This window comes from Labrus bergylta, chromosome 11 (genome assembly GCF_963930695.1).
Source record: "Labrus bergylta chromosome 11, fLabBer1.1, whole genome shotgun sequence".
In the NCBI taxonomy this organism is placed as follows: domain Eukaryota; kingdom Metazoa; phylum Chordata; class Actinopteri; order Labriformes; family Labridae; genus Labrus; species Labrus bergylta.
The window spans coordinates 25,468,828-25,495,368 of NC_089205.1; the positions used below are offsets into that span (position 1 = coordinate 25,468,828).

General features: G+C 39.9%; 2 protein-coding genes across 3 annotated transcripts; both read right to left on the minus strand.

The window, feature by feature from the left end:
• Positions 1-255: 255 nt before the first annotated feature.
• treh (trehalase (brush-border membrane glycoprotein)) lies at positions 256-12,810 on the minus strand. The gene is made up of 15 exons (XM_020626432.3): positions 12,498-12,810; positions 11,837-11,937; positions 11,606-11,747; positions 11,431-11,518; positions 10,160-10,260; positions 9,887-9,979; positions 9,573-9,689; positions 9,229-9,351; positions 9,078-9,127; positions 8,112-8,300; positions 7,799-8,016; positions 4,876-4,987; positions 3,981-4,093; positions 3,832-3,885; positions 256-3,491 (listed from the first exon to the last, which is right to left on the minus strand). Exons 1-15 carry the CDS (start codon positions 12,587-12,589, stop codon positions 3,354-3,356), a joined length of 1,731 nt encoding a protein of 576 aa, XP_020482088.2. The 5' UTR covers positions 12,590-12,810; the 3' UTR covers positions 256-3,353.
• Positions 12,811-14,120: 1,310 nt separating this feature from the next.
• ddx6 (DEAD (Asp-Glu-Ala-Asp) box helicase 6) lies at positions 14,121-25,378 on the minus strand. 2 transcript variants are annotated; one of them, XM_065959903.1, is made up of 14 exons: positions 25,256-25,378; positions 23,936-24,522; positions 23,759-23,822; positions 23,282-23,386; positions 22,271-22,400; positions 21,934-22,080; positions 21,019-21,113; positions 20,761-20,883; positions 20,537-20,665; positions 20,198-20,314; positions 19,907-19,970; positions 18,081-18,182; positions 17,812-17,991; positions 14,121-17,366 (listed from the first exon to the last, which is right to left on the minus strand). In XM_065959903.1, the coding sequence occupies exons 2-13, from the start codon at positions 24,151-24,153 to the stop codon at positions 17,816-17,818; spliced, it is 1,470 nt and encodes a 489-aa protein (XP_065815975.1). In that variant the 5' UTR covers positions 24,154-24,522; positions 25,256-25,378; the 3' UTR covers positions 14,121-17,366; positions 17,812-17,815. The 2 variants fall into 2 exon arrangements, with proteins under 2 accessions (XP_065815975.1, XP_065815976.1); XM_065959904.1 differs by lacking the exon at positions 25,256-25,378 and adding an exon at positions 25,102-25,225.
• Between the last annotated feature and the right edge of the window lie 1,163 nt (positions 25,379-26,541).

Genomic DNA, 26,541 nt, shown 5'->3' on the forward strand with positions numbered 1-26,541 from the left:
AAGGCGGGGAAATGTAATGAAGCACAGACCACCGTCTGCAGCCACACAGACACTCTGACACACAGATCCACCTCTATCGTCCTTCATGCACACACATTTTCACACTTTCACTGCTGTTTGGTCAGATTTCACACATCATCCTGCATGCTGATCTGAAGAGAAACCGGGGGCTGAGACTGAAAATGTATCTCCTAACATAAATAAATTGAGACATATTTAAAGTGACGTACAGTAAAGAACACTTGTGACAATCCATGAAAGACACTTTAAACCATGTATTTATTAAGATTTTCAGAATGTTTTACAGAGTATAAGTCAGAGAGAAAAACAAACAGAAAACAAAACAGGGTTTACATCGCGGGACACGATGCTACATTGCATCACTAGCGCAATATTTCTTAACACAAACGTTTAAAGAGGGGTAAGCGTGAGCAGTGCAATCAGTTACTGTCCGGGATCTCTGTCCAATCGGGCAAGATAATCCAAAAATAGGCTGCCAGATGCTGAAAAATTTGTTAAGATTGGCCATCATGCCATTCCGGATTTTCTCCATGTGCAGTACACAAGTAAGGTCAGTTAGCCAGGTCTTGAACTGGGGCACGCTTGAGTAAATAAATATTGTCTTCAGTCGTGAACCACATTAAAGGTCCCATATTCTGCTTGTTGAGGCACATCTATGTGCAAAAATTAAAAGTCAGCGGAAACGTGGCTTCTCCTACGTCCTCCTGTTAGCTGCAGCATTAGCTGCATGTAACGCTCGGTTCTAGCCCCCCTTAGCTATTGTGAACATACTTTAGTAGGTACATATATTAAATATACGAACCCCAAAAAGGGCATAATATGACCTCTTTAAATCCTGAGATTCTGTGTAGCACTCCTGAACAAACTACTTTGTGCTTTATTTGTATGCAGCAGCATTCATTGGATGACTGGCGAGTACAAGACACATTGACCTTTACTTCCACAACAACGTGTAATGCACTTGTCACCGCTGCTTTACAATTCATGGACCGCCCATGGAACGTGCTTCTCAGGGGGGAAAAAAAAAAAAACGTCCTCAGATTTGTGTAATTAAAAGCGCACACACGCACGCACACACTCAAACGCAAACACAATGTAGTTTCACCTCATCACCACTTAACTGCCGGACAGCTTCCCCCCTTCATTTTACAGCTCGATCTCATTAAGTGAACACAACACATTTGTGCTAAAACGGCATGGTAATGTGAGAGTTATCAGAAGGAGCAGGTTCTACTTGAGTTCCTGCTGTCAGCGAGGGCTGAAACATAATGACTGCTGCCTGCTGCTTCAACCTCTCTAAGCACAGCATAAAGCACACAGCTGCTGCTGTATGGCTGTCACAGTGTTATGTGTGGTGGTGGTATATAAAGACGGTGATATGACATGTAGATGGAGATCCACAATAGCACATTACTGAGGTGTGATCTTTGAGGTTGCACGGACCGCTGCACCTCTTGGCCTTTTGCCCATTTAAGTTGCAGAGTCAATCTGTTGTGTGCAGTCATGCTAAGGAGGGAGATGCAGTGAAATGCCGGCTCAGACCTCATATTCTCACTGCTAGGAGGGATGCAATTTCTTCTTAAGGAAGCAAATTTCTCATTACTTTTTTTTTTTTGCCAACCATTTGAATATCTATATAGACTTAATTTCATGCTTGACCTGCATTTCACCAGAGATGTAAGCAGGAATGGAAAAGACAGAATGACTGGCTTGGAACAATCAGAAAAGGGAAAAAAAAGAAAGTTGACTCTTCTTTGTTTCTTTTGAATTAACAGAACGTTTGTGTGAGTGACAAATCAAATATTTACAAACCCTTTGGCTCTTTTTCACTCTCTGTGGTGTGAGTCGGTGTTCAAACTGAAGTAACGTTATTATAAACACAAACTCTTTGTGTGTGTATAACTGAATCATTTTAGAAAACATATTTTGCTGATGTAAAAAGAGTTACAGACTATCTTTGTAATTTTGAAAATTATCATCTGTGAGAATTTAGAAAGTTCAACAACTGGTTTGATACATTTCTGTTATTTTATACTTTCTGAAACAGCTAACCAATGTGACTGACCTCTCTTTGTTGCTTCTGTCATTGTTAGTGGCAGAGTCCATGTATCCAATGATAGAGCCCTTTCTACGGGAATTCACATGAAAACAATACAAAGACATAATCTGTCATAAGCCTTCATCACATACTGTACACTCCTAAAAATGTATAAGTCTTCAACATTTGCCTGTTCACACATGCACCTCACAGCAGGAGACTCTCCCTGTCAGACAGTGGGGTGGGGGGGGTCTCAGGAGACAGGACATGATCTAAAAAGGAGACGAATTGCTCCTTATATGCTAACTTAATACCCAATACTGGATCCAAAATGCTACATTATTGAAAGGAACAATATGTAGGAATTCAGTTTGGTGCACATTGGCCCCCACCAAAGACTCTGTAAGAAGCCATAGAACAAGGTCAACTAACAAGGTACAGTAATACTACTGGATTATGCACAAATAAGACTGTGCTGGCTTCTTATTTGCCAAAGGTTTTCATGTGAAGTAAGTGTATGTGTATTCAGCTGTCACCATGCTGTCTATAGTCTGTGGCTAAATGGCTACATTGGATGGCTGTAGGGATCCAAACTTATAAATCTAACTTAGAGATAGAAAAGGAAAGAGTTCAGTTTTTAATGAGGAAAAGTTACATATTGTTGCTGTAAGATAAACTGAGTGCTGACAGTGTGCAGGAATCCTTCATTATATCAAACATGTGATATGGTGGAAATTGAAGAAGTGGGAGGAACGGCTATGTTTGAAACGTTTATTCCATTCACATTTTGTCGCTCACATGAGCCGGTTTACATTTCAAGTCGAGTTTGCATGCATAAAGAAGAAGCGTCAGAGGGAGTTCAGCAATAAACGTTTTAATTGGACGAGGTGAACGACTGTTTGTAATGTCAGCTCAATATCTGAGACAAGTTAATGTTGTGATCGGAGCAGCAGGAAGCACTAACAGCCGGTGTCATTGGAGAGAGTCCAGGAGAGTCTACACATTCTGCAGCTTCTAAATAATATTAAAGATTATTTACCTCTGAGGATAAATACTAAAATATTCATCCAAAGAACTCTTAGTCATCATAAATCACACCCCGTTTCTCCTGCAAAATGAAAACGATCCGATGGGATTTATAGAAACTTCAAATTAAAAGATAAACAATTTAGTCTTCTTTGAACTGTCAGTGTGTTTGTTTGAAATCAGGTGGAGGATGGGACTGATTTAGTGCAGGGCAAAGACTAAAAAATAAACCCAGCCTCCAGTCAGGCTCTTTTTTGTCACCTTTGATTCACTGGAGCGGGAGGGCGGCTGAGATGGCCAGAGGCAGCAGGAGGGAAGAGGACACACATCCGCTTCCTGAGGTGAGAGTCGCACCATACTGGTCCAGCAGCTGCAGGGCCACGCCATTGGTCCAACCAAATCCCAGCTTAAAAAAGAGACAACACAGCCAAGAAATGACTTTTTTATTGCTCTTTATCAAAGCAGTAAAAGAGAGTGATACAATCCAGTGATGAATAAAAACAAACAAGTAAATGGAAGAGAAAAAACAGATAACGAGATCCAACAGGGTGGAAAATGATACAAAAAAGTTGGAAAATGACAAAGAAGCGAGAAGGAGTGGGCGTTTCTGTGTACATAAGTATGCAAATGTGTTCAAGTTAAGAAGCAGAAGTAAAGAACATTGACAGCGTTCTGCATGAAATTAGAAAGACCTGTGTGACTCTAAGCACATTAGTGTTACACTGTCGACACACAAAAGAAGATACCTGAACTTCATATTCTCCACCGCCGCCGGGTTTGCCATCTCCGTTCACATCGTACTGTTAGGAGGAAGCGAATGACACCTTCAGAGGCAGCTGTGTTATCACCGCACAACACGAGCGCGGGAAATACTGCAACCTTAAAGAGGACTCACCTTTTCAAACATGGCGTCGTACTTCATGTACGCCAACCAGTTTGTCTTGATCCAACGCTGGGCCAACTCGAGCGCCAGTTGTTTAGCTTCCTCTGAAGGCATTTTGGATAAACCTGGAACACAAGATGACTTCAGTCATTCAACAAAGCTAAGACAAGTCTGTTTACATTTCAGGAAGCTCAAAGTGAAAAAAAAAGTCAAGTGACATGTTGCTCAGCTCTACTCAAGCAGGTGAAAATTAAACAAAACTACCCGAGTCTCAGTTAACGTGGGTGATTTTTTAGGTGTGATTCCTAGAAATGCATAGTCCCCAAGTTTTAGAATAACTCAGCAGGACAGGGGTCATAAAGCTACAGGAGAGAAACAACTTTTATTTGCCAATAACCTGTCACTCTGATTATGTGTCACTGATTCGTACAGCCTGAGAGAGGCAGAAAGTCCTTAAAAATGAGCAAAAAATGAATCAGGCTGCAGTGAATGTGGCAGAGCAGCACCAGGGCAGATGTCTGTGGGTGGTGGGATATGAAGTCCAATCATAATTATGATGACTTTATGGAACTTGTTCTACTTTCTTACCCAGTTAAAGGTGTCTTGTATTGTTTTAATCTCAGCGTGAAGGTGGATGTTGTTTGGTTTTAAAGAAGCTCCACAGGGGAACTTAAAGAGTGTTGATGTAAAACCTGAAGGTCCAAAGTCTAAACTGCTTTCTTGCATTAAAAATACACAAAGGGAAGTTTAAGGTCGGATCAAACAAAATCCAAATGTATAAAACAAACTGTGTGTTTTCAGAAATTGGTTTGCAAAGGCCGACAGAGCATCATCTTGACCAACATGTGACTCATCAGTAAGGGTTCAGGAGACTCATGGTGGCAGACGGGGTGTTTTCTCCACCCACCCTCGATGAGCATGTGTTGCAGAGGAGGCCACGCGTTGGGATAGTCCCACTGCTGCCCGGACTCCTTCAGAGACGTTGGCACTCCGTTGGGGAACTGGAGGGCACCGCTCCTCTGTACAGAAAATGAAAAAAGAAAAGAGCACACACAGACGAGCGTGGGGAGATGAAAGCCAGTGTAGTGTGTGAGCGCCATCTGCTGGGATCACATGAGCACAACTCATCAAGCAAATGTAACATCTTTTCTCTGTAGGTTCAACAATATCTCCTCCCTCATCGACTACCCATGAGCACTTCTAAAAAATGAAAGTGTAAACTTATTTGTTTTGGCTTTCACCACAAAGAAAATAAAAATTTGGATATCAAATATTTTTCTATGTGAGCCAGCTAAAGGGGACTGTCTTTGTGTAGTCTGTTTGTGCACAACTCATAGCTAAAAAGCTTCTGTTATAGCCCAGTGTTTTTCAAAGAGGGGGCGCTGACCCCACAGGGGGATTTGTTACGGGGGTCCCAGAAACTTGGAGGGAAGAGGAAGGGAAATGGAACAAAAATAAAAATCTATTTACAACATAATTTGTGAAAATTACAGTTAAAAAATGTCTTTTGAGATGTTATGAATCCCTGCATATTAAATTATCTTCTACTCTTTATTTGTGTAAGTCACAAAATGACAAAAGATATTGAATGAAATAAATAAGATTGTTAATTTTTAATATAAATAAGGAGATAAATTAAAAAGTTGAATGTCTTATTTTTGTTTTTTGCCATCATAATGAACAGGAAGGAGGAAGAAATGTAACAAAATGTGAAAGAGAAGGGGTCTGTACAAGAGGGTAATGCTATATAGGGGTCTTTAGCATTGCAAAGTTTGGGAACCCCTATAGCCTACATGTAAGCGACATCACCATGTTAGTAGGAATGAAAAGAAAAGGACCACAAAGAGACCAAAGGACCTTTGCAGACACATTTCACACGTTTGTTAACGGGCTTGTGCACTAACAGTTGATTTTGGGATTCAGCCTGCAGACTGAAGTCAGAAGTGCATGCTGTCTGTCTGCTCTAATGACACGCTATGGTGCAGGTCAACATGTGTGTTTATGTCTGTGGGTTTGATAATAGGGAGCTTTATGCAGGGAAAGCTCATGTGGGCTGCTGAGTAGTGAAGCTGCTGCTGTCTGCTCTGCTCGAGATAAAACTCTGACGTAGCTGCTGCTCACTGTAAGCTTTGATTGGCTGTATCAGAAGAAGGTCCCTATCTGCATACACAGATGTCCAACTGTGAAATTAATGCAAAACAAGAGGGTGCCTTAATGAAATCAAAACACAAAAAATACATCTCTCTCTTTTTGGTTGACAGTGTAGAGACTTTCGCTAGAGTGACCAACAGAAGAAGAGCAGCTGGGAACACGTGGGAGGGGAAATCCTTCAGGTTTATTCATCTTATCATCACACTTATTGCATGAAGATAAACACTCAGGGGTCATATTTCTTATAATTAAACTCTCGTAGAGATGTTCATTGTGTTTTAGACTCTGTGTCGACTTGTTTAGCCTGATGCCTCCTCCACCGGACCCCACAAAAGTGGATGATTAATGATTGAACAAAGGAAACGTTTAGCATCATTTATTCCAATTTGTATACCACTTTTACTGTCGCAAGTGGAAACAACGTTGAAACATTTGAATCTGTTAAATCATAGAATTTAAAACGGAGCTGATGTAACTGTACAGGAGACTGTTTCTCAATGAGCCCAAAATAGTTGCTCACAACGCAGTCTTTGTCCTCTTTTCTAAGCAGCTCTGACATTCTTATACCACCTTTCTTTAATGGAGGCTAGGGGTAGTTAAGTCTCTGGTTGCAATGGCTTTTTCTTCTATATTTTCCCATTAAGTAGTCCTCATTAAAGGGAGACTGTGCAACATTTTACACATAAAAACAGCAGAAATCAAGTATCTCCTGTGTAAAATGTCTCTCTGAGTCATGACTCTCTACAATGAGTGAGAAGCGTGAGTCCCGCTGGCTGCGCTGTTGTTGGAGCCGTGTTTACATCATGTTTACATGGACAGGACGGCCTTGCGTATAAAAGCTGTTGGAGTCAAGGAGAGAAAAGAAGAATAACATACTCACTGCTTATTTGGATGTTACGTTAAGTGTCTTTAGATCGGTTTAAATTAATGTGCAATACAACAATGCAGGACACGGGTGACTGCAGTTCGACTCAAGGACAATTTTGTCCGCTGCTGGAGCTTAATGGTTCTTAATTATGCAGCGTTCTCATTCATTTATTGGAGGTGTGGAGCAGAGCAGAGGCTTCAGAATAGCTGAGGTGTCGCTAAACAGCAGTTTGTTTTGGTTTCATGATGGTGCTCAAGGGCGACATCTACTGGATCAAAACACATGCTACCTTTAAGAGTTTGAGGAGTGTGCTTCAGTGACCTTGTTCCTGGTGAGACAAGTCATTGTTGTATTCTTCAGTGCTTATATTATTAGTATTCAGTGAGAGACAAAATCTCACACCTGCTCAAGCAAAACCAAACCTCCTGTACCTACCTAACTTATGACCCTGATGACTGATGACTTTTATTTTGGTTTGAATGTTTTTATGGACGTTCGATACATTCTCCGTTTCCTGTTCCTTGATGTAGGTTCACTCTATTATTTATGTATTTCATGTTTTTATGTTGGTTCTCATGTGCCAGTATTTTCTATGTTTCTTCTTTTCACCTGGCTGCAAATCAAATTTCCCTATAGGGACAATAAAGTTGAAATTAAAGTTTCTGAATAGCTTCATCTCTTTAGAGGAACATAAAGAGGGGAACGTGTGTTTACTTGTCCTTCGGATGAACTGATCCACGGAGTAAAAAATTAATATATTCACACTAATTTGTAAACTGAGATAAATGCAAAGCCTTGCATGACCACCCACCTTCAGGTACTGCACCACCCTCTCTCCCATCTCAGCCTGAGAATAACACTGAGCCCAGACAGGTGCCAGGTTGGAGGGGTAGAACTCAAAGTGTTTGGAGTTTGTCACCAGGTTGAAGTCAAACCAGGCTCCCCTCTCAGCATCCCACAGCACGGACTCTATGGCCTGCAGTCTGCGGGCTGCAGCCTGCTCGTACTGTGCAGCTGAGTCACCATCACCTGTCAGCAAACAGCATATCACTGTTATATAACAACCAGTTGGGAGCTAAATGCAGGGTGCAATCCAAAGTTAGCACCAAGGTCACTGCACTCACCCAGTATCCTGTGAAAAGAAGCCAGAGTTTTCTCGCTGAGGCACAGCAGCGCGTTGAGGTCAGTCGGCAGGATCTGACTGGTGCGGGTGGAGCCCAGGGTGCCGTCACTGTCACTGTACCAGCGGGATGTAAAGTCCCAGCCAGACTCTGCACCCGCTTTCAGATCCATCCACAGCTGCTCCTTTCGCTCTGAGGCAAGAAACAAAACATGAATCCAGAAAAGCCACAACAAATCAGCATCTGAAATGTGGTTACTTATTCATGACTGTCCTGTTTAAAACTGAAAAAAAAAAAAAAAAATGGAGCCTCTGAATAACACATGTTTTGTTTCAATCAATCAATCAATCAATCAATTTTTATTTGTATAGCGTCAACTCATAACAAGTGTTATCTCGAGACACTTTACAAAAAGCAGGTAGAATACCTTACTCTTTGTCTGTTAACATTACAAAAGAGCAGGTAAAAGACCTTACTCATTGTTATGTTACAAAAAGCAGTTCAAAGACCTTACTTATTGCTTATTACCGCTTTCAGTGTTTGTAATGAAAGCTTCTGAGACTACAAATCAAATGTCTCTTAAGGAGGAGGAAACAAAGACTTGACCTTGTCTATTTGTTTCTCAGATATAAAATCTCAATATTTTAGTGAACAAAAAAAACAACTTTTTCTTCAGTTTTTCCCAAAGTGTCTGGTCACACAGTTCGGGGGGATTCAAAAGACAGGCTGTGTTGAACATGAAATATTCATCACAACATGGTGCTGAAGTACTTTCAGAGCAATTTATTTTGCACAGATGATCCTTGAATCCCGGGAATTTATTCCACTTCTTCTGCTAAGGAGCAATTACGAACATTCATTTCCTTTCTCTCTCTCATGGAATAAAATGACCATAGCAGGGTAATATTTCTGCTGCTCTGAAAGGGGAATATTCATCCAGAGAGAAAATGAACACTAATAAGACATTACCATCAGTGAGTCCTTGGGCTAACTCCAGATCATCAGTGTAGGACTCAGGCCTAGTGAGAATAGAAGTTGTGGTTAGTTTATAATGAGGTGCAGCATACAACATACACATATTTAGGTTTTGTTTATTTATTGTTTGTTTTTTTGAACATACCTGGGCAGGCCCACCTGCACATAATACCGGTTCAGTTTATGCTCTGACCCGTTCACTCTCACAGCCACAGAACGGTTCTGCATCCAGAACTGGTACTCCCGCTCCAGAGTCGGTAAAGCGGCTCTAAACCGTGTAAAAAAAGTGATAAAATACTAAATGCTTTCTATTCCTTATTATCAGTACACACAAGAGTCAGGGTGTGAGGAAAAACAAAACAGCAAAGGTATATAAAAAAAAAAAGACACGAGCACCGAGGCTTTTTCTCTGTTCTGCAGGAGGAGAAGAGGTGTGTCTGAGGAATAATAATGCAGCTGGCAGGACGTCAGCTCAGGCCTAACTATCACCTGAGGAACTTTTTATCCTTGGTTGCTTGATAGTAGCTCTCCACCATTAGAGTGAGGAATGGAGGCTGACTTCGCCGTTCATAGTAAATCCGCCCACCATTTGGAACGAAGCCATATCTGCAGGAAGGGTTTGAAAAAAAACTAAAAAACTTTTTATTGCCCAAAATCTTGAAATCCCTCCCGAGAGCTCCGTATGCAAAATGTACAGCCGAAGCCGAAGAATGAGCCCCATCAGAATGAGCCCCGCTGGACGACCTGCAGCGTGCTGCGTGATTCTCTGTGCGATTAAAGATGAAAGGTGCTTTGAGGCTCACCTGTCGACGAGGTAGAGGAAGTTTTGAATCATCCCGTAGGCCGTGTGTGTCATCTCTGACAGCAGGAGCCCGTTGATGACCCAGTAGGAGTCCCTGTTGGGCAGAGAGCGGCTCACGTCACTGTCTGCACACGGCACATGGGTGGGCACTCAGCAGAGACCCCCCCCCTGCGCCTGGGCCCCGGCTCTGATCTCTCCTCGCTGTGACCCGCTGAGACTCTTCTACTGATGCTCAGACAGACAGCCGAGAGACGAGCCTCGTCAACTCACTCACCAATAGTAGAGCTCCCTGAAGCGGCCCCCCGGCACAACGACAGGATGGGGGGTGTAGATCTGGGAGTAGAGCTCAGGGTGATCCTCAACACTGGAACGAATCTGGACAACACATTTTATGTTCTTTGGACTCAATACACACATAGAAGGATTACTGGCCATATAAACAGGAACATGAATTCAAAATAACACATTATGGTTATGCGATGATACTTTTCCTTTTTTCAGATAAAGAAAAGACTGCAAAAAAAAATAAAAAATGATTGAATGATATAAAACCAAGATTTTCTTAAAATAATAATAATAACATGAATCAAGCACCAGAGGAGGTTTGTGACCCTGTATAAACCAGCTCTCTCAGAACGCTCCGTTTTGGTGTGTGTGTCTCTTTAAATTCAATGAGTTCCCCTGAGTTTTCTCTATAGACATCACTCCTCTGTAGCGAGAATAAAAATGGCCGATCTGTGCAAAAGTTTTGTTCTAGGCTGGGGATGGAGTCCATGGGTGGAGATATCAGCGGAGGGGAGGGGATTTTTCTCCCCCCCAGAATCCCACGGTGACATCACAAGGAGAGCAAATTTGAAACGGAGCATTTTTCTCTGTGTTGTAAGACTTATGCAGACCACAAACAAAGGACTGGGTGGATTTATTTCACATTTTGTGGGTCAGTAGACACTCAGGTTACCCAAATATATGTTTAAAAACACTGTAGAAGTGGATTTTTCATAATATGTCCCCTTTAAATCCAATATAATTGTACACAGGCCCTATGTGGACCTATGTTTTCTGGAAACCTCAACTTATTTATCTCGTTTTCTCGGGGTAAAAACGCTGGTTTTCTCATAATTAAGTTCATTTTAGACGTTTTCTCAAGATCTCGAGAAATGATCTCGGAAAAACCAGCGATGTGTTCCCGAGATAACTAGATAGATTATGTTCAAATCTTTGAAATGGTTATTACGGGACGCGGAGTAAAATGAAAAGTATGCATGTGCTGTATGTCCCTTTGGGGCTTCCATAGTCATGCACCAATTACTTATTTTAATCGATCAATCATTTTTCTGTAATAATCCAAACCTTGAAAATGTTGATACAACAATATCAGGAAAAAAGAGTGAAAATGTGCATCATCATTTCCAAAAAGTCAAAATAAACATTTCAGGTACTTGAAGAAGTGAATTTTGAAGATATAAAAGTAACTTGAATGATTGTTCAGTTACCAAAACTCTGGCGGTTTATTGGACCAATCATTCATCCTCTAACTCTCATCACCTTTCTGCCGAGAGATTTCCACAGCTGATGGATCTTTCCAGCCCAGCTCCGCAGTTGTTGGTCTGCTATCCCTCCCAGGAACTTTGGGCTGCACAAATCAAAAAAAAAATCACATCAACCAAGAACAGATAAAAGATAATCTTATTATGAGTCGTCTTTGTTAACTGGATCTCACTTGTCATGCCAGTCTGATGGAGTCCACGACTCAAACTCCGTCCCTGGTTTCTCGAAGTACGTCCTGAGGAACTCCTGCAGTTTGGCAGGCGGGATGTTTGGTGATTCTTGTGACAGGTTTTGAAAAGCCGACAAAACAACATCTGCAGAGAGAAGAAAACAAAGGGAGAAACTAAAGCATCCACATAACAGACGTCATGAAAACAATCTGATTCATAGACTTCAGACTCACCAGGAGTTTCCCTCAGCTTCATGTCAACAAAGTACTTGTCATCATCAAACAGTTTAGCTGCCTGTACCTGATGCAAGATGGGCCCGGAGCAGTATATCTCACTGAAATTCATTTATAGAGTTGTAAATTATTAATCAGATAAGATACAAGGCCATCTGTGTCATAGAGAATTACAGAGTCCTGCAGGGAGGCAATAAAATCAGTCTCACTGTAAATAAGCAGGTGAGGGCAAAGGTCTGCTGACAACTTCACAATAAAGAAATCTTATGAGATATTTTGTTTGCTAGCTTCAAAAAGGACTAACTCAATATTTACAAAGATTTCTAAACAGGAAATCAAAGCTGCCAGGATAACTGTCTGCCTTTCTGAAACCCGAGTTATATGTTGTTCTTTCAAGGAAAAACATAGTGTGAAGGAAATTCTGTCCAAGGACAAAAAAATATCAACGCTTGGCAATACGTTTTTTGGTTTTTTTAGCAGCAGATCAAAGTTAATAGAAATAGTTTTAAGATTCAGGATTAACAGAGCTGCATTCAAAACAGTTTTTTTAATTAACTTGTTTTACAGCCACATGTAAATATTAACTTCAGTACCTACAGAACTCATAAGTGATTCTTTTCATAAACAAAAGCCTTTCACAAACTTTGGGTCTTTTTCTCACCTGTCACATGGTGGAGGAAAAGCACTCTGTGTGCAGGCCACAAAAGCCATAGATGAAAACAGAACTAGCCTCATGTCCAGCTGTGAAACCATCACTGTAAATATATTAATTGTGAAACTGAGGTGAAGGAAGAGCACGAGTTAGTTTGTGGTCTGTCAACAACCTCCAGAGGGCTGAGTTTCCATGCCCAGGCAGGCTGTCTCTGAGTAAAGTCTGAAGTCACAGGGAGAGATAACAGGTTTCACAATAAAGCTGGTCATGAACTTTGGGTTCACTTTCGGTTTCAGGCTCACATGAAAGAGGCCGTCATTTGACACTTCTTCCACATAAATAAACCACCATCCCCTGCTGTCTGCCTCTGTAAGGTTGATATAATAATGAGAACATAGACTTTATAAGATGTATGTATATACAATTATTTTCAGTCTGAAAGGTGAGAGGCGATGGTTAATATATCTTTAAAAAAAGCAACGCTGCTGAATTGAAGGGGAGGGGATGTTGCAGAAACATAGGCTTCTGTTTTTAATCAGATATTCATTTATATTTTTCATTTCAATAAACTGTGGATTCTTCCCGTTACTATATGACAACTAGTAAGCAACTCAAGCTTTAACAATGGTTAACATCATTACAGCAGTAGTGAAGATAATCAGGATTGTAATTAAGTCAGGTTTGGTCTATCACTTCATTAAAGATGTAATTGGCCAAATTTTCCTTCAATGCTTAAGTTATGGTAGGTGAACCTGCGGAAGGATCATTACCGGTTTGAGATCCCCGCACCCGAGGCCGCGTGGCCCCTCGGTGCTGGCGGCGGATATGTCAGAAAAACGTTTGTCTATGATTTGACTTCAGCAGCCTATATGTTTAATACATAAAGATTATTTTATTATGCGTTTCTGCTCCAACTGGAACAGACTTTGCAGGTCATTAGGACCAGATATAAAACTGCAATGTTGTTTAAAGGTCATGCGAGGAGTTTTTAGCAGGTTACAAACGAACCCGAAACACAACTGATGCCTCTGTTTGACCTTCAAATGAAAGCATTGAGTTTCACATAAAGGCATTAAAAACAGGAAGATGGATTTAGTGCTTTGCAGCAAACAGAAATATAAAACATCCTTTTTGTCAACGTGGGGCACACGGGAGCTGTCCCCTCACTGTAGTTTTAGTGTGGGAATGATCTGCTGAACATTCAAAGTGAATTCGACTCAAGTAGGAAAGAGGGAAGGGGATATATTCATCACTTACTGAATGTAAAGGCTCTGTGATGTCTTCAGTCACTGCATGGCTTCCTTTCAGAAACGTTACCAAGGTAACATTCAAAAGTTTCCATACAGAAAATGACAGCACTGATTTAAAGCCCAAACTCTGACCAGGTTGAGTTTAGAGTAAGTTGCCATGGTAATCTGGCCAGGTTTACAGAAGGGTCAAGTTAATGATAGAGAAAACTCAGACTTTTGGCTCAACAGACCCATCTGACCCTCTAATCTGGCTTCGTTTACCCTCCAAGTCAGAGTTTAAGACTGAACAGAAGAACACAACAGCAGCAACACACAGACACATAGTGCTGAAGAAATGTGGAACAGGACCCTGCAGTGATACACAATAAAATGTCAGACAGAATAAATTTCAGTGAGCTTTATTTTAAACCAAACTTTCAATCACATCCAATCATACTGATGACATCCTTTTAAACTGAACTCCACTGTAAAAATAGCATCACTGAAAAATTCTGCCAATTAAATAACGACCAAATTTCCATCAAATAAAAAGAAAATTAACTCAGGCTTTAAATTCTTCACTTAAATTTGGAGACTTTTGAAATAAGGTTTACTCCACTTGAACATTTCATTCGAAAGGAAAACAAAAATCCAAATTTAAGGGCAACTTTTTTGAACTTTTTTTTTTTACCCACTTCCATAACTTTGGATCTTCTGATCATATCCTTGTTTTTGTAAAGCCCGTAGGCTCCTCCCCGTTGTTTCACTGATGCACACGTTTTGGAAAAGCTCCCTTAAAAGACTCCACTCACATCCTCCTCGACAGAAAGGTTACAGGACGGCCAAATTGTACACAAAAGCTGTGTCAGGATGTTTTTGTCAGAACTATCAGGAGAGGATGAACATGTGCATCAGGGCAGCAAAAACACTAATTTACCCACCCAACAATTTTTTTTAAAAGACCTTAAAGAATGAGACAATTTAGTTACAGAAATGATCCAATTATTTAGCCAATCTGGGAAAAGATGCTCTTGTCTCAGTCTTAAAGGTTCTCAAGATGTCAGCCACAGGCAGTCAAGCAGAACCCCATTAAAGGTGACAACATATTCGATGTTAAAGGACTGTTGGCTTTTGCCTTGAAAGCATTTGCTACTACCGGAGGGCTGACACCTTACAGACAGCTGCCAAGTGCCTGTATAGATTTAACCCCTGTTCACTCAACTTGTGCTCAATTTAATTTAGAGTTTTTTTTTTTTCTTCCATTTTTATAACAAAACACTACCCTCCCACCCAAACAATAAGCCAAAACAGCCAAATCAGATGAGCAAGTTTTTTCTTTAAAAGGGGACAACCATGGAGCTGAGAGAACAGGGGTCAAAGTCCTAAACAATGAGAAATACAGGTGAAAGCTTAAACTGATCTGTTTTAAAGTGTTTAAAAAGAGCTTAAATTAAATGTGCAATAATACTTCTCATTGGTTAGAACGGTTCAGAGCATCTCATAACTAAGGGAACCTCATTTGCAGAAAGGTTTCAGCTCTGCAAACGCCTGCTAAGAAAACCTTAATGCAATATAAAGGTTGTCAATGTTGCATAAAATTGCAAACTGTAACCCAAACCCAAAATATCAAAAGCAATAAAGGGCAGAGAAATAAGAAATAAACTCAGCAGCCTGGGATGCTAAAGTTGTTTTTTTTTTTTAAACAAGCAGTCCGACTGATAGAAATTCTGAAATCCTTCATGCCCATTCCCCCTCTGTGCCAATTCTCTTTTTTGTTGCACCATCTTACACTTCTCTCAGGGGCAGCACAAGTGTACAAAAAGCAGTGCAGTCAGCGTTATTGCCTGAACCCATCTGTGTGCTAAGTGCTGCTCAACCTGCTCAGGTTGTTTTCGTGAGGCATCTTTTGTTAACCGGTTTCATAAAGCCAGCTAACTTGGAATGCACAGAGAACTAATTCCTGCTACATGTTAGGTCAGATGGTTCATTTTGATGCATTCGGCTGACATTCTTCAAACGGGGGAAAATAAATCCACAGCTCCCTGCTCAACATTAGTGAAATTATGTAGCTGTGCTTAAAGAGCATATAGATCAACGTAACAGCAAATACCTCCCCCAGAAAACTAATTCTCTGCCAATTCAGCTGCACTGCAGCAAGTAGTACTACTACATGATATAATATTTTCTCTTTAAATAACACTCATTGTAAATGGAGATCTTAAGAGTGCGTCAAGAGTCAGTTTCACAAGTTAAGGCTGGTGATAACAAAGAATTCATTACTCAAATGCACAAGCTTATCAAAGCCATCTGTCTCGACTGAACACTCGTTAACACTGGGAGCAGGAGAAAACGGGCGACAAGTTTAACTCTCAGTTTAAGTGCAGCTTTCAAGAATTGCACTGGCCATCAATTTGTAGGGGCTAAAAGATTATCAGTGATGAGCTCGGCCACCAAAAACATTTCATGCACAAGGTCATTTCAATGTTTTAGATTCTAATAACTTCTGCAATTTCTAAAATTATAAATAAATTCACAGGCCAATATTGCAGAACAAACAAACTGGCATTTAAGGAAACAGTCTCCAGTGCTAACGAGAGAGAAGGGGGAAAGCTTTCAGTTTGTCGGCCAGCCTTTTGAACTTGTTTAAAACAATCTTAAAATTAAGGTATATACAAAGTGTGAGGTGCGCCCCACATGTCGGCTGCACTCTTAGAATTTAGTATGGCCATCCACAGGAAGGTGAAACACAGGACAAGAAAGAAAAATGAAGAAGAAAAAAAAAAAACGCTCCCCACAATTTAACTCCACCGAAACAGGAATCCTCATGACTCATGGTGTTGAGAGGCTGCTCATTCATATTTAGTGTTCTGATGCTGAAGACAGAGGAAAGGGTTTGGGTCTTTTGGAAGCACAAGCTTCTCCACAAGCAGCTGGACAGTCTGGCTGTCTTTTGGAAAAATTCCAGCATCTCTGTCCATGGAAAAATCCAAGTTTTGTCCTCATTTTTCAGCCAGACGCAAGTGCAGCTAAGCCAGCAGAAAGGTAATTCAGACCAGTCTCCCTCCTAATTATCTCCATTTCTCTCAAACAGATGACCCAACCAAAAGCTGTGATGAATTCACCTACGCCATCGGACATTAAATTAGTGTGACAAATTTTCAATTAGGTGAAAGTGAGTGTGTGGTATGAGGCGAGCGAGATAATGGCGGATAATGGAGGGTTATTACTTAAGAACGAGTTGAACTGCTTGTTAAGGCACTTGATACAAATTGGTTAAAACTTCCAAAATAAAAAGTGGAGAATGGAGGGCGACATGGAGCGGTCTGTTGGTGCTGGCTTTGTGTCATCGGTGGATATGAATCGTCACACTGTGCATCGATATATTTTTACTTGGTCCCATGCTTTCCTCCAGGTGCTTGTGTCTTCAGGGTGGTGGTGGTGGTGGTGATGCAGCACTGAGCCCAATAAAAAGGCAAATGAGTTCTTCCAAAACGCGTCCATCAAAATACACATTCCTCATGGTGGCATCAAAAAAAAAAAAAAAAAAAGGAGGACAGACAGAAACTGTACATAAAAAAGGAACTCCAGACAGGGGGGATGTGGGGGAGGAAAAAAAAGGTATAAAGGGGGCAATGGAGGATGGACTGATCTGCAAAGAGAGAGAGGATTGCCTTAAATTAACTCTTTATAACAAACACTTGTTAGACAATTTTGATCACTCTGCTGGAGTGAATGGTAAACAGGTCAAAACTAGCAGGTCACTTCTATTTCAAGAGAATCATTCAATTTCTGTGCAGTCTCTCTTTTTTTATTTTCATTATATCAGTAACTGTTACAGCTAGCCACAGATTCCACAGCATTCTTGGTGACAAAAGAGGCATTGAGTCATTGGCCTGAAAATCTATTGAAAAGTCTGTGTTACATTTAGTAGCGCTAGTAAGCAACACCAATGAGGCAGCATGCCAAAGAAAGTGTGATCACTTCCACGTATCAGTCTAATTAGAAGATGTCTCATCCTGCCATGTGTGTTTCGATAGTCACAACAGAAACCTATTTCAAACGTGAATCCTCCTGGGAGTTTAGTGTGTACTCACTGGCTCATGGCTTGAGTTCTTCGCCACTCTCACTGTGGTACTCTGCCACATAGAGGCTCTTATCAATGATGCCAGGGATGGGCTTGATCTCTGTCCCGAGCTGCTCCTCAATCCCTTTCAGGTTGAAGCGATCATCGTAAGTGATGAGGTTGATGGCTAGACCCAAGTGTCCAAAGCGGCCTGGATATAAAGGATGTGAATATTAGATATATTGTGACATGAGCAGAGGCTGCACAGCTGGGGGGAAAAAAGTAAAGAAAAGATCTTACCGGATCTACCAATGCGATGAAGGTATGTTTCTCCCAGCTTGGGAAAGTCGAAGTTGATCACGACATTCACAGCTTGAATGTCAATGCCTCTTGTGAAGAGATCTAAATAAAAACAAAGCAAGAGAGAATGTTGTGTCCCCAGTGTAAGAACTTCACGAAGACAAGCACATTTTTTTAATCAAACATGCATGATTTTCCACAGGCTGACAAACATACAAAACAATACCTTCTGTTTGTCACCATTTGCATGACTGCAACAATGTCTACCTACCTCTGGAGCATGTCACCAAAAGTATCACTATACACATGTATATGCAAAGATTGTGAGTTTAACACTCACAATAAAAAAACTACTATTTAATTATCTTATCGTAAAGTCAACAATGCATTCTAAAACAGGTATTTGGTGTCCCCCTTCAGGCAGCACAAGTCATATATGTTCCATCTTTAGACCCCAATCTGATTGGAGTGCCAAAGCTGGCCAGCAACTGGGGTCTCAAGACATTTTGCCCAAAATGTTTAACGCCTGGTCTCCTTCTGTAAACAACCGTGTAATGCATCCATTCAAGCAGTTCTATCTTTTATATTTATGTGCTGTGATGTATTTATGTAGGAGGAAAGAGCTACTGATACTAGAATAAGCTGAATAGCATCAATCCATTCAATTTCATCTTTTGCATTTCAGTGCTGAGAGCAGGCTGTTGCATCCGTTACAGGCTGCACCTGCATCTCATTTGCCAGAATATGTCAGCTGATCACAGACATTAATTTAACAGTCACTTAACATCCACTGATCTTAATAGAAAAGCTCCTGGACTTCACAGAAACACACATACTTTATCACCGGAAAGCTGCCGAGAATAATGAAGCGAGTTGATTTTTCATCAAGTAGATAAGCCTTACCGTTCCATTTTTAGAACTGATAATATAAAGACAACATTCATAAAGGTATACAACAGCGTCGACCTCAGAGGGCTAATCAAAATGTTTTAGGCTGATAATTCCAGTGGCACAACAACTTTGTTTAAAACTGAACAGCTCAACGTGCTGCTTCCACTTTGTCTTTTGGTAAACGTTCTATTTGTAATTTTGTTACTGTGGGTGCAGATCACAGGTAAACACATTGCCTTTAAAGCTGAACTCAACATGCAGCAATTAGAATGTGTCAAGCAGCCACGCAAATTAAAAACATTCTGAAAAGGCTCTCAAGAAAGGATTAGGTGAGCTGTTCTCCATAAAGTGTGCACACAGTCCCAGCCATTATGTCAACACAAGGTCATGTAAGAGGGTTTTTGGTTGATTTGTTTTTATTGCAGTTATATTATAGTGTAATACAGTTTATTTTTTCTTACTTCTTTCTACTCATGTTTATATTGCCTTTCTATTTTTTATACCTTTACCTTGTTTGCAGAGCTATCTCTGAGAAATGCACAAAAAAAATCCAATGTTCTTGTACTGTCCTGTACAAATGGCAATAAACATCTAGTCTAATCTATTAAATAATATTTTTTCTCTTTATTTTAAAGGTTTTTTGTTTTTTTTTAAACTACTGAAGCCTTATATTCTCTATACTGTGTGTGTCTAAGTGTAAGGTCAGCTGTAATGTGACTCGACACTTTTCAAAGGGCAGAGGCAGATGGGACAACCATTCAAAGAACTGAATTTAGAGAGATTTAATTACAGTACTTGAGTAGTGTGTAACTCCACATTGTTAACACTGGTTTTAGCTGGGAAAAAGGTAGTTGATGATATGTTGACAGTCTCAAAACAACGACACAGCTTTCACAACTCTGCTTGTAAAATAAACAGATGGCTCTGCTACTTACCAGTGCAGACGAGATTCCTGCAGAGGCCGTTTCTGAAGTCGTGGAATACGCGGTTGCGGTGCTCCTGGAGAGCAAGAGAAAGAAAAGGCTTATTTGTAAAACATTTCCACCTCTTTTATACATAATAGAAGAGAGCAGGGAAATGTATTTTCAGTTTTGAGCTGTGGAAAGGAACTATGTAAAAAGGTATGTAACCATGTTGCTATAGCCTGTCAACCTTGCAGAAAACACTACAGTCAAGTCTCGGATGTACTGTTGGCAGGTAATTCTGAGGCAGGACTTTGAGCTGACCTGTCTCATCTTGGCATGAATGTAGAAACATGAATAACCAAGCTGGGAAATTTTCTTGGCGAGGAGCTCCACTCTCTGAGAGGAGTTGCAGAAAATGATGGACTGGTTGATCTGGAGCTGAAAAATAGAAAAAGAAATACAATATTTTCAATGCCTAATAAAAAGGTATCACATTTTTAAGATTAGCTCATAATTATATTAGTTTCATATCCAAATGTAAAAGAGTCAATGTTTGAAGATTATAAAGCAGCCTCTTGAATTCAAGCTGGAAGTCATCTGGGTATTTTTCAGTTTCACTTCAACTGAAGTGAATTAAAAACAAAGAAAGACAACACTTACCCGGGAGAACAAGGTGTTCAGGCAATGAACCTTTTGCCTTTCAGTTACATAAGCGTAATACTGAGTCACACCCTTCAGTGTCAGCTCCTCCATCAGGTTGATCTCATATGGTTTCTGCAAGTGTGAGTTCTATACAGAAGATCGGGACAGGAGTAGTTTAAAAGGCTGATTTGTTTATTAACTGAGAAATTTAGAAATCAGTTCCTTAAAGTAGAAGAATGTACCATAAACTTCTGCACGCTGAGAGGGAAGGTTGCAGAATACAGCAGAATCTGCCTCTGTTTGGCCAGGAAGCCCAGTATCTCCTCCATCATCACTACAAAGTCCTGAGACAGGAGTTTGTCTGCCTGTGGAGCAGAAAATCATGGGGGGGTCAGAGAGGCACATTCAGAGCTGACTAATACAGAAATATTAAATTTATGTCACAAGTTCATTCATTAATATTACTGTGGGGTCAAACACAACTAACAAACTTCACTCACTTCATCCAGAACAATCATCTGCACTTGATTGACTTTAGCCACTCCTTTCTTGATGAGGTCTAAAATCCTCCCAGGAGTGGCAATGACCACATGTACTGTAAAAACAATAAGATAGTGGTGAAAAAATATCTGTGACACAGGGTTTGTGTTCAAGGTTGGCTGGATGGATGGATAGAAAAGCACAAAGCTTTCAGAGTGGCTGTATAAAGAACGAGCATCTGATCTATACAAAGGGTTTATTCAGTCACTGACGACAATGTAGTATAAAAAGTTGTATTCAAACATTCTAGAGAAATCATTTGGCAGTATTCACTCAGCTAAAGAGCTTGTGTTTTGAACGGTTGCCATATTTCAATCAACGTGCCCTGACTGCCAAGAATTTAGCGTTATAACCACCAGTTTTTTGTTGAATTTGTGATTCCTGCTGGCATCACGTTAGTTAGTCGTCAGTCTTTACTGGTACAGATCAAGTGTAGGCAATAATAAGCCTCTGAGAATAAGAAATTAACATCTGCCTCATGTCATGCTTTTTGTAATGAAATTGTATATATAGATTGTTTTTCCAGATACTCAGAATGCAAATATACAACCACAGGGAACAGAGACCCCATCATTCCCGCTGATAGATCCCCACATCAGATACAGGCTTCTTGTTAATGCATGAGACAGACTGACATCCAGAATGTATTTATTAGAAATGTTTGCATAGACCTCTGTGCAGTACACTTTTTTTATAGAAAGAATATGCTACAAGCAATCCCAAAACTTTAACTAGCCTCTCTCAGAGAGGGTTAATGATGAAAGATTTAGTATCTACATTAATCAGTCATTCAGGAGTCTTTGGAGGTAGATATGAACACAGTATTTTATATGAAGAGAGGCAAAGTAATGCACGTCCACACCAGGGACATTTACCTGTTTCATCGAGTCTCATGATGTCATCACGGAGGTTGGTTCCACCTGTGGTTGCCATTACCTTCACTCCACCCATGTGTTTGCTGACCTGGATACATATTTGGCTGACTTGCAGAGCCAGTTCTCTGGTGGGCACTATGACCATTGCTGGAAGAACAGACAAACATGCATGTGTTGAGTATGCACAATTCTACAACAATCAGAGCCAGCTTAGTAGTGTTAGTTAAATTATTTTGCCATCACTCATTACTTTGTTACATTTAATTTCCATCTCAATCCAGGTGTGAGATTTCAGACATTAACAGGGTGGAAACTATGACAGGAAACCAGCTCTCACCTTGTATGCAGTCCTTCTTCAGGTCAATGCGTTCAAGTAAGGGAATGAGGTAGGCTCCACTCTTTCCCGTGCCATTCTTGGCTCTGGCCAGGATATCTCTCCCTGACAGTGCAATGGGAATACTTTCCTCCTGTGTAAAAATAAATAGTATCATAATAGTGCTTCGTTTAGGTCTAATTATAACCAACTTTGACAGGTTTCAGATGAATACCCCAAGTAACCACATTGATTTTCATTTTCGTTTATGTAAGTTGGCTGACTCGATAAAAAGCAGAGAATGGTACTCTGGTCTTTTGGCCCACTCTTACCTAACTCAGTTTGCTTGGTGCACCAGTCAAACCAGCAAGGGGGGTTTTACCTGAATGCATTAAAGCCAATCAACCAACCCTATAACCTACGGTTCAGTACGCATTTATTCCCACTGTCAAAAATTGGGAATGGTACCAAAATAAGTGATCCGTACTGTACTTCCTTTTTGCTACCTTACTGTTGGGGTGCCAAGCATACCAATCCAACCCTAAAGGGTAGAGCTATACACAGTGCACTTTGTTTATTGTTATAAATAAATAAATAATTATTTATTTTTATTTCCCTGGGGAAAACAGTAATGAAGGAAAATATCCTGTGGATTTTAACAAGTAATTTCAAGGCAGTTCCCAGTCTACTGAGCAATCCTTGAACCCCATTTTAACAAACTTTGAGCTCAGTGGAAAACTATCATTCCATCCCATTAAAACATCATTTTAGTTAAAGACAACATTTTACCAACTCTGTAAAGAGTTGTAAACTGCAATAATGTTGACCATATAAAGTTAATGTTTCACATGATCTGAATTGAGAAATAGTATCAAGGTTATCAAAGTGCCACGGTCAAAGTGCTATAATAGCCCTAAAGCCTTTGTAAACAAATAAAACCTTTTAAATATTTTTTTAAAATGTATTCGCTGAAGAGCATGCTCCGTTGTGTCCAGTTTAAAAAGGTGATATAATCTGAGCATCGTCTGCATGTACCTGGATTGGAGATGGCTTTTCCCAGCCCATCTCAAAGATTCCCATGAGCAGCTCCCTCTTCAGGCAATAATCTTCAAACTCATTGCCTTTTGTTGCAGTCACATCCTAGAATCATGAAAAAGAAAGCTCATTAGCATTTGATGTACTAAACTTTAAAATTAACGGTTGTAATTTCAGGATTATTATACTAAATATAAAAGACCATAAAAATTACAACAAAAAGATTTTACATAAATTCAGAAAATGTAAAAGAAATGAAAAATAAAAAAAGTTAAATGTTAGAAAAAATGCAATATTAATTTAACAATTGTATACATTTAAAGTGTGAACAATTAAGTAATTGTAATCAAGACTCCCGCTTAGCAGTAGTAAAAATGAGTGTTTGCTAGGAAATATCTGGCACTTGCAGTTTAAAACAAGGCAGGTAGAGATTTAAGGACTTTCCACTCAATTACAAAAGAGACATCTTGTACCAACCGAAGTTCTCATCCTCATGTCTTTTGGGGGCAATTTCAAATTTTTCTTCCAGTCATCTCCAGGTCTGTGGAGGATACAAATCTTGTTAACAAAAAGCATAACAAAGAATATGAAGTTTTATTGTTTTTTTTTGCCAATGCACAGAGAACTTCAAAATGATTGTATTTTATAACTTACTTGATGACAGCGTTAGTTGTAGGGACCGGCTGGGAGTTACCATTGTTGATTGCTCCTTTCATCTGGTTAAGCTGCAGTTGAGGGCCTCCTCCTCCTCCACCACCACCTCCTCCTCCTCCTCCACCTGGAGCTCCTGCAGGCTTCACTGAGCCTCTCAGCTGTCCATTCTGGTTTGACAAGCCCAAAATCACTGGGTTCTCTGTCCTGGCAGTACTCATGTTTACGTAGCTTTTCTTTTCTGCTCCAATAGTAATGAAGGCTTTAACAGTCTCTGGATGAATAGAGTCCACTTTCCTGGGACTCCTCAGAGCTTGATTGTCCTCTATTATTGAGTCTTCAAAAAATTGTCCAAATTTCTCCTCTCGGCAGGTTCCTCCACAATGTTCTCGTTTTGGTGACTCCAATTATCCCCCCTTTCAAACTTCCTGCAACTTCTAAGCATTTATTTTTTATTTTCCCAGTAATTAAGGGCTAAATCTTTTATGTTAAATTCCGTAAGTTGTGTAGAAAACCATTCACCAGGAGGGCTCAGCAAGCCATCTTGTGAAGCTCAACTGCGCCGCTGCGTCTTTCTCATTCTTCTTTCCCTGAAACATAAAAAGGCAAAGACGTTATTAAAAAAAAAAAGGCAAAGACTACAAGGCAACTTAATTAAACAAAGCGTATTGTAAAAGAAAAAAACCCCGCTGTCTGACTTGAAGGTGAGACGTGTAGGTGTTATTTAATTGACTGACATCCGTAACCGTAGATGACTGGCCTAAGTTGACCGACTTACAGCGTTGATGTTATATGATATTTAATTACCTTTTGATCATAATATTTACAAACTCTTAACATACAGAGTGTCCAATCCGTCTGCAGAATACACTTAAGTGATAAAATGTCTGGCAAAAAGCATTGTTTTATCTGTTAAATACGTCAAAGTAGAAAAAGGACCTACGACAGATTCCAGCTACCTGCGCTGCCGCAGAATGCTAACTAGCACGTTAGCTTAAGGCTAACGCTGTGTCCGGTAAGCAATGATTGAATACCGGATTAGAAACACTTAAATCCACTATGTTAGTCATTACGCGTGTGTTCCCGTTTGTTTTTTTACATGTTCACCACCGTTGCCGAACATGCAACAACTCGATATAAAACATTTAACTCATTTAAATCGACGTTACCTCAGCAGAGAGGACTGCGTGCTAGCATGATAGCATGATAGCATGAAAGGGGTCAACGATGAGAAGTTAACCCGAAAAGGTCGCCTCAAAAATGACGGAATATCTGACAGTGACAATACGCAGGGATGTGTTGGTAAGGTGCGCGTGTATTTACCTTTAAATACCTGAAGTAACCGGTTCCCTACGCGGTGTTTGTAAGGTGTACTCAATTTTTTTTAGCTGACTGCGAAAAGAGTCATGTCAACCAACCGTTCAAGATGGCTTCCGCTCGTATTTGAACCCGCCCCCCTCCAATTTATCAGCTGATTTCATTTCAAATCAACGGGTTAACCCCGATTAAAACTCAAGGACTTTCTTTAAATTTCCACTTTATCGATCCCGACTCTTTTTTGTTTGTTTTGTTTATATATTCTGTACAATCATCCCGTTTATATTTCCCTTGTTTTATTCCACCAAGAGGTCATTAAATTACACAAATATATTATTTATTTATTATTTATTTATATTTATTATTTTATTTTAATTAATTTTACCCTAAACAATAGACACCATGCAGACAAGACAGTACCAGCAGCAGTAACATATATCTTTAACCTTCAAATTCAAATTCAAAAAGCTTTATTTGTCCCCGAGGGGGGAATTCAAAGGCACACACAGCAGTAAATTAACAACAGTGCAAGTAAACGAAACATTTTAACCTAAATATAAAGTGTCAATTTTAAATACAACTTAAAGCTTAAACTTAACTTAAAAATACAAAATATAAAAGAGTAGATATAAGTGGACAGTGATCGGACTAACAGATGTAAACAGAACTAGGTGCAGTAGTGACCAGATGTAAACAGAACTATATGCAGTAAACGAGAAATAAATATATATATACAGAGCTATGTGCAAGTAGGCAAATACTAAATGATACGTTATTAAGGTGCATGGTGAATAAAACCTGTCTTACAACAGCACCGTACTGATGTTCACATCAACAACAACAACAACAACAATAACAATAATAAAAAAAAGGGCAACAAAAAGAATAAATAAAAAATAAAACCAAAACACATAATCATGGTCACACTTTGATAAATTAATCAAATTAGGCTTCTACTTGATCCCCCATTATGGGGATATAATCTATAACACGACCCCAAACGTTCTGGAATTGCATTTGTTGTCCTTTCACATAATACATGATTTTCTCAGGTGTACAATACGATAGCAATTCTGACCACCACTGCTTGATTGGGGGAGGGGTTTCAGATTTCCAGTGGCAATAAAATGCATTTTTTTGCTGTGGTCATAGCCAGTAGGATAAGTTTCTTTTCATGATTGTCAAATTTTATCAGCACTGTAGCATCGCCCAGAATAGCCATGCGGGGGTTTGGGGTCAGCTCTTTCGAAAATATTTTGGACAGTTGGTCAAATATAAAGTTCCAGTAATCA